The sequence below is a fragment of the Nerophis lumbriciformis genome, linkage group LG03, assembly GCF_033978685.3.
Source record: "Nerophis lumbriciformis linkage group LG03, RoL_Nlum_v2.1, whole genome shotgun sequence".
Lineage (NCBI taxonomy): Eukaryota > Metazoa > Chordata > Actinopteri > Syngnathiformes > Syngnathidae > Nerophis > Nerophis lumbriciformis.
The window spans coordinates 64,962,947-64,979,366 of record NC_084550.2 but is presented as its reverse complement, the minus strand read 5'-3'; the positions used below and the strand labels follow the sequence as shown (position 1 = coordinate 64,979,366).

The following is a 16,420-nucleotide window of genomic DNA, read 5'->3' as shown; positions in this document are numbered from 1 at the left end:
TACATTTTTGGGGTCCCACTTTTTTGTAACCCTTTTGAAAACAAATGATAAATGTATGCATTATCTGGTTATATTTAACATTCTATATTTGAAAAAGGTTGTCATAATCGTTACTTAATTCATTATAAAAAAATACAAAAGAAAACACATTTTTATGCATATGTAAATGTATTCAGTTATAAACATTCATTCACTTTCTTCTTTCCTTCATGGATCTAAACTTTACCGCTGCCAGTATTTTTTTCTATATTTTTATTGTAATATTTTCAGAATGTGTTTGTTCTATTTTTGGCCAAAGTGAGACAAAGAAAACAATCTGAAGTTGATTTTATTTTTAATTTTTAATGCCATTATTTTAATATGTCGGCCCGTGTGTGCACAGATTTTCCTCCATGCGGCCCCTGAGCTAAAATTAGTTTGACACTCCTGCTCTAAATTTTAGAAGAAGAAAAAAAAATCCATATATTATTTGAACCGGACTATAAGCCGCAGAGTTATATGTTGAGAAATGAGTTATATTTACACAGAAATATTTTATACATGCTTTTATTATTCCAAGCGGTGTCTGTAACACGGCAGTAAAACGGCTGATCAAACAAAACAGAAGTTGCCGTCATGGAGCCACTAGCTACGCGACCTAGCTCTCTAATCAGCTAAACAGACTCAATAACTCCACGGTAATGTTTTGGTGAATTTACTGAGGAATGTGTGAAAGTGAAACAATACAAAAAGAATGCCAGTGTATTTTTTTATTTTTATTTTTTGGTCCTGCCCAGCTATTTAGGCAAATCCTATTGTTGATGTAGATTATAATTGCTGTACAGATTTACTTTACAAAAGAGAAGTGCAGAATACTTCTCTTGTTGCCTTAGGAAGGGGATAAGACAGAGAGACAACAACAACAACAACAAACACAACAATAACAACAACAGCAAATACGATATGTACAAATATGATACGAAAAGTGATAGCAAAGAAGCAGTTAATGAAGTTAAGAATGCCATTGTAAGTTAATAATACTAACACAGACTCTCGCAAACGTTTTAGCATATTAGCTAATGCTAACGACGCTAGCTTGATTACATTACGATAACACGACAAGTATGCATGAAAACACTCCTACAGACATCACACATGGGACGGTTTAGTAAGTGAAAATGGTTTTAATTATATTGTAAAACTTACAAACGTTGCTTGGAGGGATGAATTAAGAATCCATACGAGTAGAACCGTTATAGAAGACAAAATGGCACTTCTACTTCTGGTTCAAAGCTTTAAACAGCAGGAAACACTTGTAGGCATTCACCCTGCTGCACCTGCAGTGAGCAATCTCATCCAAACGATGGCGCCATGGCACAAACGATGTGTTTGCATGTCAATCCATCCATTTTCTACTGCTTGTCCCTTTCAGGGTCGCGGGGGTGCTGAAGCTGTGTTTATTCAAAACTCTTTGTTTTATGGCGGTCAGCGAAGAAAAGTCCACAAAATAGCCGCACCGTTTCAAAAGCCGCAGGGTACAAAGCGTGGGGAAAAATATTTGAAACAGTAGGGGAGAACGGGGTTGGTCGTCATACACAATAATCATTTTCATTATCTCGCCACCAGAGTGTGCTGTCTCTCAAATTGTAGTATGGAAATGCACGGAATTAGGATCAGAGCTAACCTACATAGTCTTCCCGAGAGTAAGGACTTTTTGTTTTTTAGGTCAAGTTGTAAATATTTAGCTGCTTGGTATTTGTCTTCCAGGCTTTTACACAATTGCTTCATAACAAATCAGCTGTTGTCCTTGAAAAGTGTGAAGGGAATATTTGAAGTTGTTATTAGTTAGCTAACTAGTTACACAGTTGTTGGATACCCAAAACCAGTGAAGTTGGCACGTTGTGTAAATGGTAAATAAAAACAGAATACAATGATTAGCAAATCCTTTTCAACCTATATTCAATTGAATAGACTGCAAAGACAAGATACTTAACGTTCGAAGTGGAAAACTTTGATATTTTTTGTAAATATTAGCTCATTTGGAATTCGATGCCTGCAACATGTTTGAAAAAAGCTGGCACAAGTAGCAAAAAAGACTGATAAAGTTGAGGAATGCTCAACAAACACTTATTTGGAACATCCCACAGGTGAACAGACTAATTGGGAACAGGTGGGTGCCATGATTGGGTATAAAAGCATCTTCCATGAAATGCTCAGTCATTCACAAACAAGGATGGGGCGAGGGTCTCCACTTTGTCAACAAATGCGTGAGCAAATTGTCCAACAGTTTAAGAACAACATTTCTCAACCAGCTATTGCAAGGAATTTAGGGATTTCACCATCTACGGTCCGTAATATCATCAAAAGGTTCAGAGACTCCGGAGAAATCACAGCATGTAAGCGGCAAGGCCATGACTTTCGATCCCTCAGGCGGTACTGCATTAAAAAGCGACATCAGTGTGTAAAGGATATCACCACATGGGCTGACGGACACTTCAGAAAACCACTGTCAGTAACTACAGTTGGTCGCTACATCTGTAAGTGCAAGTTAAAACTCTACTATGCAAAGCCAAAGCCATTTTTCAACAACACCCAGAAACACCGCTGGCTTCGCTGGGCCCGAGCTCATCTATGATGGACTGATGCAAAATGGAAAAGTGTTCTGTGGTTTTTGGAAACTGTGGACGTCTTAAGAGGAAAATAACCATCCAGACTGTTGTAGGCATAAAGTTGAAAAACCAGCATCTGTGATGGTATGGGGGTGTATTAGTGCCCAAGACATGGGTAACTTACACATCTGTGAAGGCACCATTAATGCTGAAAGGTACATACAGGTTTTGGAGCAACATATGTTGCCATCCAAGGAACATATTTTTCATGGACGCCCCTGCTTATTTCAGCAATACAATGCCAAGCCACATTCTGCATGTGTTACAACAGTGTGGCTTCATAGTAAAAGAGTGTGGGTACTAGACTGGCCTGCCTGTAGTCCAGACCTATCTCCCATTAAAAATGTGTGGCGCAACATGAAGCCTAAAATACCACAACGGAGACCTCGGACTGTTGAACAACTTAAGCTGTACATCAAGCAAGAATGGGAAAGAATTCCATCTGGAAAGGTTCAAAAATTAGTCTCAAACGTTTACAGAGTGTTGTTAAAAGGAAAGGCCATGTAACACAGTGGTAAAAATGCCCCTGTGACAACTTTTTTGCAATGTGTTGCTGCCATTAAATTCTAAGTTAATGATTATTTGCACAAAACAAGAATAAGTTTCTCAGTTTGTCTTTGCAGTCTATTCAATTGAATATAAGTTGAAAAGGATTTGCAAATCATTGTATTCTGTTTTTATTTATCATTTACGCAACGTACCAACTTCACCGGTTTTGGGTTTTGTACGAAATACTTGCATGTATTAAAACTTTATAGCGCACTCTAAGCTGATCTACTGTACCAAGCTTGTGTGTGGAGGATAGCACTTCTTAAATAAGCAACACAGGAAGCACAATCTGTTCATCCTGTCTGTCTTCATGTGCAAGCACAATACTGGACATGCTGGATCTAAATGTAATCATTTAGCACTGGTTAAGTGATTTATCAGGACCCAAGCTGTTCTGTGGAGGCTGTTTTGTGTCTATACAGTATTGAGCATGTCTGAAATGTTTCAGTTGGACACAAATGGCTGTGAGAGAGAAGGCTACCGCGCTGCAGAGACAGACAGTTGAGAGAGAGAACATGTCATCTGTGTGCTTTTGGACTGTCAGAGATAAAAATGTTCGACATATGTTTATTCAGCAATGACATTTTATCATTTCATAGCTGCTCGATGACTTACAAACCCCGTTTCCATATGAGTTGGGAAATTGTGTTAGATGTAAATATAAACGGAATACAATGATTTGCAAATCCTTTTCAACCCATATTCAGTTGAATATGCTACAAAGACAACATATTTGATGTTCAAACTGATAAACTTTTTTTCTTTTGCAAATAATCATTAACTTTAGAATTTGATGCCAGCAACACGTGATAAAGAAGTTGGGAAAGGTGGCAATAAATACTGATAGAGTTGAGGAATGCTCATCAAACACTTATTTGGAACATCCCACAGGTGAACAGGCAAATTGGGAACAGGTGGGTGCCATGATTGGGTATAAAAGTAGATTCCATGAAATGCTCAGTCATTCACAAACAAGGATGGGGCGAGGGTCACCACTTTGTCAACAAATGCGTGAGCAAATTGTTGAACAGTTTAATGAAAAACCTTTCTCAACCAGCTATTGCAAGGAATTTAGGGATTTCACCATCTATGGTCCGTAATATCATCAAAGGGTTCAGAGAATCTGGAGAAATCACTGCACGTAAGCAGCTAAGCCCGTGACCTTCGATCCCTCAGGCTGTACTGCATCAACAAGCGACATCAGTGTGTAAAGGATATCACCACATGGGCTCAGGAACACTTTAGAAACCCACTGTCAGTAACTACAGTTGGTCGCTACATCTGTAAGTGCAAGTTAAAACTCTCCTATGCAAGGCGAAAACAGTTTATCAACAACACCCAGAAACGCCGTCGGCTTCGCTGGGCCTGAGCTCATCTAAGATGGACTGATACAAAGTGGAAAAGTGTTTTGTGGTCTGACGAGTCCACATTTCAAATAGTTTTTGGAAACTGTGGACGCCGTGTCCTCCGGACTAAAGAGGAAAATAACTATTCGGATTGTTTTACGCGCAAAGTTGAAAAGCCAGCATCTGTGATGGTATGGGGGTGTATTAGTGCCCAAGACATGGGTAGCTTACACATCTGTGAAGGCGCCATTAATGCTGAAAGGTACATACAGGTTTTGGAGCAACATATGTTGCCATCCAAGCAACGTTACCATGGACGCCCCTGCTTATTTCAGCAAGACAATGCCAAGCCAAGTGTTACAACACCGTGGCTTCATAGTAAAAGAGTGCGGGTACTAGACTGACCTGCCTGTAGTCCAAACCTGTCTCCCATTGAAAATGTGTGGCGCATTATGAAGCCTAAAATACCACAACGGAGACCCCCGGACTGTTGAACAACTTAAGCTGTACATCAAGCAAGAATGGGAAAGAATTCCACCTGAGAAGCTTAAAAAATGTGTCTCTTCAGTTCCCAAACGTTTATTGAGTGTTGTTAAAAGGAAAGGCCATGTAACACAGTGGTAAACATGCCCTTTCCCAACTACTTTGGCACGTGTTGCAGCCATGAAATTCTAAGTTAATTATCATTTGCAAAAAAAAAAATGAAGTTTATGAGTTTGAACATCAAATATGTTGTCTTTGTAGTGCATTCAATTGAATATGGGTTGAAAAGGATTTGCAAATCATTGTATTCAGTTTATATTTACATCTAACACATTTTCCCAACTCATATGGAAACGGGGTTTGTAAAACAAATCAAATTGATTCGTTTTGGTCACTGACGGCGTTTAAAAACAAAAAAAAAGACCTACATTTTTTCATGTAAGTTGTAATATATCATTGTAATATATCTCCTATAGGAAAAAAAAAAACGTCTTGCACAATGCATTTTTTTGCGACCGGTTCATTTCAGACGGACCATCACCACACCGCACTGCGCACCCTCAACGTGCTCAAAATATCTTCTGTTGTCTCAAATGCAATTCTACATTACGGAAAAAAGTTGGTAGATGTCATGTTTTATATAATGTATATGATTTACAATATTGCAAGACACCACAAGTTGGGGAGCAAGAGAGCATGGATGTGAAGGGAAATTGAGTGTCTCCACGGTGACCAGGGTTGCAAAAATCCGGGAATATTCAAAGTTGGAAACTTTCAATGGGAATTAACGGGAAATTAATGGGACTACACATTGAATGCAACATGCTAGATATTGCTGCATGATTATTAGCTAAAACAACCTGATTTAATGCACATTTTTAATCCGGTTAGGCTTCTAATCCAATTCAATGTGTCCATGTGCAGATAGCTAGTGATAATATTACTATGGCAAACCTTCTTGGCTATTATTAATTGATCCGGTGACTCAGTGTTAGTGCTGGGCTGCTAAACAGACATGCAGGGAACAGACCTCTCTGTGCCAGGAATAGGGGTGCAAAATTCCGGGAATATTCAAAGTTGGAAACTTTCAATGGGACATAACAGGAATAGATGGGAATTGCAGCATGATTATTAGCTAAAACAACCTGATTGAATGCAAATTCAGTAGAATTTCAACCCTTCACTGTGCATTCCTCCATCACATGTGAAGTGCATTCTTCCATCACATGCACAGATAATTCCCAGCATGCTACACACTACAGCAGGGCTATTGAGGCCACACTAGTATTTGAGCCCAAGGACTTCATCCAGTCAGGTAAGTTTTGATGATATTACTTGGGTAAATATATTTGATCTATGGTATTTAAGTTGAATAGAGGTGCAATTGCTTGTTACTGTATGACTGTAGACTACTCCAGCAGACTTCCACTCAAGCTAGCTAGCTGTTCCTGTACTTTTTAAATGATTTTAGGGCCAATATCTTTAGCTAGTTAGGTTTATGTACCACCACAGTCTCATAATGAACCGGAAATATTTCTCTGTTAGCCGTGATGCTAATTTTCGCTATGTTAAATCCCATTAATTTATGCTAACAATGTTAGCGATCCGAATTTACCTCTTTTGTGATCTGTAAAGTTCAACTAGCAAATACTAAATCAAAAGGTGTAGTTTCCTCTGCCTTCTGTTCTGCTAACCGTTCTGTTGTCATACAAGAATGTAGGTTATAGTTTGATTTAGCATGCTGATTGAGTGTTCATTTATTCATCTAGCCTATTTTATATTCATTTGTCCATTAGTAAAATATTTTTAAAGACTACTCCAATTGTTTAGCGGACTATTTATGTTTGTGTGTGGAATTGCATTAGTGTTTTACAAGCTTCTCATCTTATTCTACAGAATAAGATGGACGGTGTCCAATTGTAAAAATTTCCAAACTTCCCGAGCTTAACTTCCCGTGGTAAATTTCCGGAAATTTACCGGAAACTTTCCACCCCTTTGTAACTCTAATGGTGACAACAGGAAGTACACGCAAACTCCTCATTTGAATAGAGCACCAGTTATCAATTGTACACGCAGTCTTGGTAAATCACATGTAACACACCCACTAATGGCACACGCAATTTTATAGCTTGCAGACTGTCAGAGTTTGTTGGTGACGAACCCCAAGATGCAGAGATGACGGCAGACATTGAGCGAGAAAACATGATTTAATTAAACACTATGGCAAAAAAACAAACAAAAGGGTAACAACAAAAGGCGCGCACAAGGCGGAGAACAAACCTGGCTATGAACTAAAATAGCACAGAGGCTAACTGTGGACAAGAAACAAAAACACTTACTGTGACACGAAGGAACTAGGACATGAGCAGGGTGAAACAAAAGTAGACAGAGCTACAACGACAATTATTAAGACAGGTAGTAGTGACAATGACAATGACAATAATCCAGCAGTGACTGGAGGGTAGGGCAGGTATAAATAGCAGCTGGCTGATTGACACCAGGTGTGGCCAGGTGCCAATCAGCCACAGCTGAGAGGACACAGCACTCAGGGAGACAAACAGGAAACAGAACCAAAACAAGAGCGCTGACAGGAAATACTACACACACAGAGGAATAACTAAAACACAACCAAACTGTCAGGGGCAAGCCTGACACAGACACTGTTTAGCACTTGTTGTTTGGATCTTCGTACATCAGGCCCATGATGTACTGTATAAATATTACAAATACTATACTTCTCTATTTCTAGGTTGTTTTCTATTCATGTTCCTTGCTCATTTTGTACTAAGCTACATTAAGTTATGTTCGTGTGATTACATTTTCAAACTTTGATTTGCCGTTTTTTTTGGTTTGTTTTTTTAAAGATTTTAAAGATGTTCATCCATCCATCCATTTTCTACCGCTTGTCCAATTAAAATAACATTGTGACAACTATCCCTGTAACAGGGTTGATTGTCACAATGTGTGACTTTGAGCTTCAATAGGAATGACTCTTGAAAGTTGTTTCAACGACGAGCAAATCACTCTCGTAAAAAGTGTGACAACCCACCTTTGTCATGATTCGTGGCCCGGATCATGTTTTGTTATGTTCTGTTAGTTTTGGACTCCCTTAGTTCCTGTTTGTGCACCTCTGGGTTTGTTTTAGTTTCCATGGGGATTAATTGGGTTCACCTGCCTCTGGTTAGTGGTCGGCATGCTCAGCTGCTGTCAACCACTAATCAGAGAGCTATTTATTCACCTTGCTCGCCACGCTCAGTCTGGCTTCATCATTTGCTACGTGCAACAGTTACGTTGGGTAAATTCCTTGTCTCCTATGCTTCTTGATTCCTGCGCCAAGTCTCGCCTTAGCTTCCCGTGCGATCGGCACGCTTTCCTTTTGCTTGTTGTCTGTTTTTGGTACGTGTTTGATTTTTGAGGAATAAATCATGTTCCTACCTGCACGCCTTGTCCAGAGTGGTCCGTCTGCATCCCGGGAGAATGAACCCCACAGTAAGCTGCAACCTTCTTTTCTCTTACCCGCGTTACTCTAATGTTTTTAAAACATTTATTAAATGATTTACATAAGCACAGTATTGTGACACTGGGGTTGCATGACGGCGATTGCTGGCGTGTTCCCGAGATGCAGAAGATCAAGGAGCAAGTTGAAGAATTTAATGTAGCTCAAAACAAACAAAGATGAGTGCCGGAGAACAGGGAAGGCTATGCAAAAACATAACTAAGACTGACAGGTGCAAAACAACAAAACGGAATGCTGGAATACAGCAAAAACTCACGGCAGGAGGAAAGAGCGCCCACATGAGTTCCGACGAAGAATGGTAGCTCACAATCAACTTGAATAGAACTAATTGCTAACAGAAAGCAGGTGCGTGGATCAGTGCTCAGAGAAAGATGTGAAGTGGTTATGACAAAACACCAACACAACAGGAAGTGCCACCAAAAGAAGAGCACAGGACAGGAACCAACACTAAACACAGGGGAACACTAACAAAACTGTTAGTGGGTCAGCAGGAAACCGGGATGGTTTCCTGCTGACCCACTATGGACTGGACTCTCACTATTATGTTGGATCCACTATGGACTGGACTCTCACAATATTATGTCAGACCCACTCGACATCCATTGCATTCGGTCTCTCCTAGGGGGGGGGTTACCCACATATGCGGTCCTCTCCAAGGTTTCTCATAGTCATTCACATCGACGTCCCACTGGGGTGAGTTTTTCCTTATGTGGGCTCTGTACCGAGGATGTCGTTGTGGCTTGTGCAGCCCTTTGAGACACTTGTGATTTAGGGCTATATTTACTAAACATTGATTGATTGATTGAACAAAACACAAAAGAAGGCTGTAACCAGCCGTGACAAGTATATTCTTATTAACTGTTTTATATCATTTATTATTATTATTTTTAAATTATTTTTTGTTACCATTATTCAATTATTTGTACACATTACGTAACAGTATTTTATTATAATGTTTTTTATTATATATAAATTTATTTATAATGTTTTTTATTATATATATATATATATATATATATATATATATATATATATATATATATATATATATATATATATATATGTGTGTATATATATATATATATATATATATATATATATATATATATATATATATATATATATATATATATATATATATATATTTAATAAAAAACATAATAAAATACTGTTATGTAATGTGTACAGACAATCATGGGTACTTTAACTTTAACTTAATATAAATATTACACATATATCCTATATATACACAGTATATATGTGTATACATATAGAATTAAAAGATTATACATATATGTATGTATATATGTATATACATATATGTATATATATATCTATATATATATATATACACACTTGTGGGGTGTTCCAAACAAGTGTTTGATGAGCACTCCTCAACTTTCTCAGTTTTTTTTGGCACTTGTGCCAGCTTTTTTTAAACATGTTGCAGGCATCAAATTCCAAATGAGCTAACATTTGCAAAAAATAACAAAGTTTACCAGTTCGAGCGTTAAATATCTTGTCTTTGCAGTCTATTCAATTGAATATAGGTGGAAAAGGATTAGCAAATCATTGTATTCTGTTTTTATTTACCATTTTACACAACGTGCCAACTTCACTGGTTTTGGGTTTTGTAAATATAACAGCTGTTTATGTTGATTTAATAAAAAAAAAAAAAATTATATATATATATATATATATATATACATACACACATTAGGGTTGTACGGTATACCGATATTAGTATAGTTCCGCGATACTAATTAAACATTTTTCCGTCTCTGAAACGTACCTTTCCCGATATGTTACTGCATATGTCAGTTTGCTTACTTACTACTAAAAGACAAGTTGTCTCGTATGTTCACTATTTTATTTAAGGACTTACTGTAACTGCAATAATAAACATATGTTTAATGTACCCTAAGATTTTTTGTTAAAATAAAGGCATTTATGCAATTTTTTTGTAGTCCCCTTTATTTAGAAAAGTACCGAAAAGTACCAAAAAGTACCGAAATAATTTTAGTACCGGTACCAAAATATTGGTATCGTTACAACACTAATACATACATGTATAAACATGTACAGTATATATACATACATATACATATATGTACATATATTCATATATATACATAAATATATATGTACACACACACACGCACACCCACGCACACATTATCTTTGTCATTCCGGCAAAACTTTCTGTAAGAAAACTTCTATTTGTTGTCATTAGGCGGTGTGTGAGTGTACCTAATGAAGAGTATTGTTGCAGAGGCGACCTCCTCTCATGGGCCTTTCTGTGTCCCATGGTACAGGTGCTGCTGTGGGCGCTCCTGTCGGTGCTGCCGCTGGTCGACGGAGCACGCATGAAAGCGGACATGGGTTCCTCCGGTGTGGGAGCGGACTCGGGCCACATGGCGGGCCTCCTCGGAGGCCAGGATGGACTAGAACTTCCTGTGACGCTGCCGGACATGATGGAAGATGAGGAGCAGGAAGACGACAGTCATCCTTACTCTCCTTGGCATTCTCTTTATGGTATGAGGGACTCAGTGTACAAGAATGTGTGTGTGTGTGTGTGTGTGTGTGTGTGTGTGTGTGTGTGTGTGTGTGTGTGTGTGTGTGTGTGTGCGCAGTACGAAGGTCATAGTTTTATTTAGATTATGTTCAAATTGTGCAGCACAGTACACTTTATAACTGGGGTTCTTAACCTTTTTGACCCCGGTCCCCAACTTTTCCACTATAGAGGGGCCCCGGGCCCACTCAAATATTAACACTGAATCACTCCTGATTTTAATCGTATTAAAAAATGATACCGAACTTACTTAGTGTTTACAACCTTGTCAAATGATATGAAAGCATGTGTTAATCACAAATGTTATTAATTTAACACATAAAACTTACAGTAGGTCAGGCTGATTATAAGAATAAGTACTAACCAAATACCGTTCTCATATATAACTTGTGAAAAATAAATGTACATACAATTATGTTGTGCTGTAAGAAATGAACTAAATCAATAATTAATTATTTTTTTTTAAACTAAACTGTCAATAAAATTAAAGTGCAAATGAAAATACAGCTTCACCACATTAGTTGTTATTTTCGCTACAACTTTAGCTACAGACGTCGTCTGTTTGTTTGATATTGTCATTACTGCCACAAGTGGTGGAAAAGTGTATTACAACTGAGCACCACTGCAGCCCATACAGACCAGAGCTGAGAAACAGATATTTTTCCATTATTTCCATTTATTACAAGTAATAACAAAACGTAAATGCCTTACTTACCTATTGAGTAAAAAATGTGCAAGTTTGGCGTCAGATGAAAAAATGTTCTCCGCCTTCAATGGTCTCCATCTTTCAAAGGCATCCCCGATACAAATCCTCGTTTTGTTCCTGGCTTTGTCATGAATAAGTTGAGAATCGTAACAAGGCTTTTTAGATTTACTAAAGGTCTGACATGTTTAGTAACTTTACCAGTGGCAGTAGCCAGACGAAGGTGGCGGTGCGTAACTGGCAACCTGGATGTGACACACTCACGGACTTTCTAATTGGTCACACGATGAAAATTAAATAAAATGAAAACAATAACATTATTTCGGGAATGTAAATCCAATTTTGAAATGAGCATATCCCGGCTGAACTACCGTTATCAGTTATAGAGGTATTGGTAAAGAACATGATTTATTAATGCCTTTTGACATATCAGGGCCATTTAATGATGACTTGACATGAAATTGTTACATATGGCTCCTTTAAGCTAACCTCATCATTCACATATATGATACATATACAACATGTAGAGTTTTTTTCTTTCTGCCAAGTTGAAAAGATCATGAAGTTTATTAACTAGTCATGGAATCTTTTAATAAATAGGTTTACAATGTAATGTAATGCTGCAGTGTCAGCTCATTGTCCAGCACAGCTCTTAAGGCATTGGGAAGTGAGGTTTACCCGACGTACTGTTGCTGGCATATTAGACTAGAGATGTGTCTTTTGGCAAGCTACTTTTTAAATGACCAAGTCAGGGTGATCTACTTCTCATATATATATATATATATATATATATATATATATATATATATATATATATATATATATATATATATATACACACAGTATATATATATATATACACACAGTATATATATATATATATACACAGTGTATATGTATATATATATACACACAGTATATATATATATATATACACACAGTATATATATATATATACACAGTGTATATGTATATATATATATATATATATATATATATATATATACATATATATAACTGTTTTTTGAATTGATAATTAATATAAACTTGTCAGCTTTTTGTCATTACATGATGCCTTTACCTCTAGTGTTACATTTTGATAGAGAGAGGTATTTTTTTAAATTATTTATTTATGTTTTTAAGTTATGTACATTTACATGTACATGTAGATGCTGTATCGAGACAGATCCATTGAGAGTTTGAGCAGAAATAGGTTGTATAGGAATTAACTACAAACAATACAACATTGACAAAATGCTGTGTCACATAAATGGTTTTTGAAGACATGAAAAAAACACAAGTAATGTAAAAAAAAAAAAGCTATTTACTTTTTGATATCAATATAAAACTCAAAGCAGTTTGGCTAATGAAGATGAAGTCAAATAAACAAGCTTTGCACTTCTCACTTTGTTGGCAACAGTTTGGCCAACAAAAATAAAGAGGAGTGACACATCTCACATCGAATACACAATCTTCACAGCCTTTGTTCAGTTCGATGAGATGATGAAACATTTGAGCTAATATTGATGTTATTTCAACACTGATATAGTGGAGGAGTGAACATCCGAGTAAACAAACTTAAGACTTTATAAACAAATTGTGACAACGTTCACAACACATTGCCTGCTGCATGTTTCCTCACCTCATTAACTCTCAGTCACAGCAGCTGATGGACGCTGTATTGAGAAAATAAAAGCAACATCAAATAGTTTTTCTCCTTCGTTGTATACTTTTAGTGTGAGACAGATGCGTCCGTCTCCAATATTGTCCACACCTGTCTCCATCTAAACACAGCAGAGCACTCTTAAACGCACGGCGGGAAGCAAAGGGAAAATTACGTTTAACGAAGCGCTTGGCTCCATTTACTCCGAGGGGAAATCTCCTGAGCAAAGTCCGTGTAGTTAGTCTGCCATGATTATTAAGCATGCGCCTGACTTCGTGTTGCCTAAAATGCATTAATAAATTACGTTTTTTTGGTAATTAAAAAATGAGGCGGTATTACTAATTTTATCGTGAATTATCATTTAACCGTTTACCGTTACATCCCTAGTCCATTAACTAGTAAAAAGTCAAGGGCGGTCACGGCATGTTCTTGCCGTCAATTTTCTAGGGCTTTACGTCAAGTCACAAAGGCGGTCGCGGCTTTTGCCGTGGTTTCCGTGGTTAAATTCGAGCCCTGAAATCAGTATTACAGATAATTCCCACCAATGGAATGATATTGGTGCAGATTTCAATGATTGTAATCCAAATCTAATTGTATAACTGCTCTAGCAGCATAGTGTTTCATTGATTGAAACAAAAAAAGGGAGCCAAATATTGAGAAGTCGTTCTTTTCAAAGAGCCATAAATCCCACAGCAGCTGATGGACGCTGTATTGAGAAAATTAAACCAACATCAAATAGTTTTTGTCTTTCGTTGTATACTTTTAGTGTGGGACAGATGCGTATATTGTCCACACCTGTCTCCATCTAAACACAGCAGAGCGCTCTTAAACGCACGGCGGGAAGCAAAGGGCAAATTACGTTAAACGAAGCGCTTGGCTCCATTTACTCCGAGGGGAAATCTCCCGAGCAAAGTCCGTGTAGTTCGTCTGCCATGATTATCAAGCATGCGCCTAACTTCGTGTTGCCTAAAATGCATTAATAAGTGACGTTTTTTCGGTAATTAAAAAAGTATCATTTAACCGCTTGCTGTTACATCCCTAGTCCATTAACAAGTAAAAAGTCAAGAGCGGTCACGGAATGTGCTTGCCGCCGATGATGGTCAGGTTTTAGGGCTTTACGGCAAATCACAAGGGCAGTCGCGGCTTTTGCCGCGGTAAAATTCGAGCCCTGTAACCAGTATTACAGATAATTCCCACCAATAGAATGATATTGGTGCAGATTTCAATGATTCTAATCCACATCTAATTGTATAACTGCTCTAGCAGCATGGTGTTTCATTGATTGAAACAAAAAAGGGATCCAAATATTGAGAAGTAGTTCTTTTCAAAGAGCCATAAATCCCACAGCAGCTGATGGACGCTGTATTGAGAAAATAAAACCAACATCAAATAGTTTTTCTTGTTCGTTGTATACTTTTAGTGTGGGACAGATGCGTCCGTCTCCAATATTGTCCACACCTGTCTCCATCTAAACACAGCAGAGCGCTCTTAAACGCACGGCGGGAAGCAAAGGGAAAATGACGTTAAACCAAGCGCTTGGCTCCATTTACTCCGAGGGGAAATCTCCCGAGCAAAGCCCGTGTAGTTAGTCTGCCATGATTATCAAGCATGCGCTTGACTTCGTGTTGCCTAAAATGCATTAATAAGTGACGTTTTTTTGGTAATTAAAAAATGAGGCGGTATTACTAATTTTATCATGAATTATCATTTAACCGTTTACCGTTACATCCCTAGTCCATTAACAAGTAAAAAGTCAAGGGCGGTCATGGCATATTCTTGCCGTCAATTTTTTAGGGCTTTACGGCAAGTCACAAGGGCGGTCGCGGCTTTTGCCGTGGTTTCCGTGGTTAAATTCGAGCCCTGAAATCAGTATTACAGATAATTCCCACCAATAGAATGATATTGGTGCAGATTTCAATGATTCTAATCCACATTTAATTGTATTACTGCTCTAGCAGCGTGGTGTTTCATTGATTGAAACAAAAAAGGGATCCAAATATTGAGAAGTAGTTATTTTCAAAGAGCCATAAATCCCACAGCAGCTGATGGACGCTGTATTGAGAAAATAAAACCAACATCAAATAGTTTTTCTCTTTCGTTGTATACTTTTAGTGTGGGACAGATTCGTCCGTCTCCAATATTGTCCACACCTGTCTCCATCCAAACACAGCAGTGCGCTCTTAAACGCACAGCGGGAAGCAAAGGGAAAATTACGTTAAACGAAGCGCTTGGCTCCATTTACTCCGAGGGGAAATCTCCCGAGCAAAGTCTGTGTAGTTCGTCTGCCATGATTATCAAGCATGCGCCTGACTTTGTGTTGCCTAAAATGCATTAATAAATTACGTTTTTTCGGTAATTAAAAAATTATTATTTAACCGTTTACCATTACATCCCTAGTCCATTAACAAATAAAAAGTCAAGAGCGGTCACGGAATGTGCTTGGCGCCAATGATGGTCAGTTTTTAGAGCTTTACGGCAAGTCACAAGGGCAGTCGCGGCTTTTGCCGTGGTTAAATTCGAGCCCTGTAATCAGTAATACAGATAATTCCCACCAATAGAATGATATTGGTGTAGATTTCAATGATTCTAATCCACATCTAATTGTATAACTGCTCTAGCAGCATGGTGTTTCATTGATTGAAACAAAAAAAAGGGAGAAGTCGTTCTTTTCAAAGAGCCATAAGTCCCACAGCAGCTGATGGACGCTGTATTGAGAAAATAAAACCAACATCAAATAGTTTTTCTCTTTCGTTGTATACTTTTAGTGTGGGACAGATTCGTCCGTCTCCAATATTGTCCACACCTGTCTCCATCTAAACACAGCACGGCGGGAAGCAAAGGGAAAATGACGTTAAACGAAGTGCTTGGCTCCATTTACTCCGAGGGGAAATCTCCCGAGCAAAATCCGTGTAGTTCGTCTGCCATGATTATCAAGCATG

The 16,420-nt window shown here is 37.9% G+C and overlaps 1 protein-coding gene across 1 annotated transcript in view; it reads left to right on the top strand.

Annotated features, from left to right (window-relative positions):
* The window catches only part of artnb (artemin b), a 134,377-nt gene that overhangs the window by 112,697 nt on the left and 5,260 nt on the right, over positions 1-16,420 (top strand). The window contains exon 5 of the mRNA XM_061929821.2: positions 10,859-11,078. Coding sequence (XP_061785805.2) covers positions 10,859-11,078 — 220 coding nt within the window. The remainder of the gene's footprint in view (positions 1-10,858; positions 11,079-16,420) is intronic.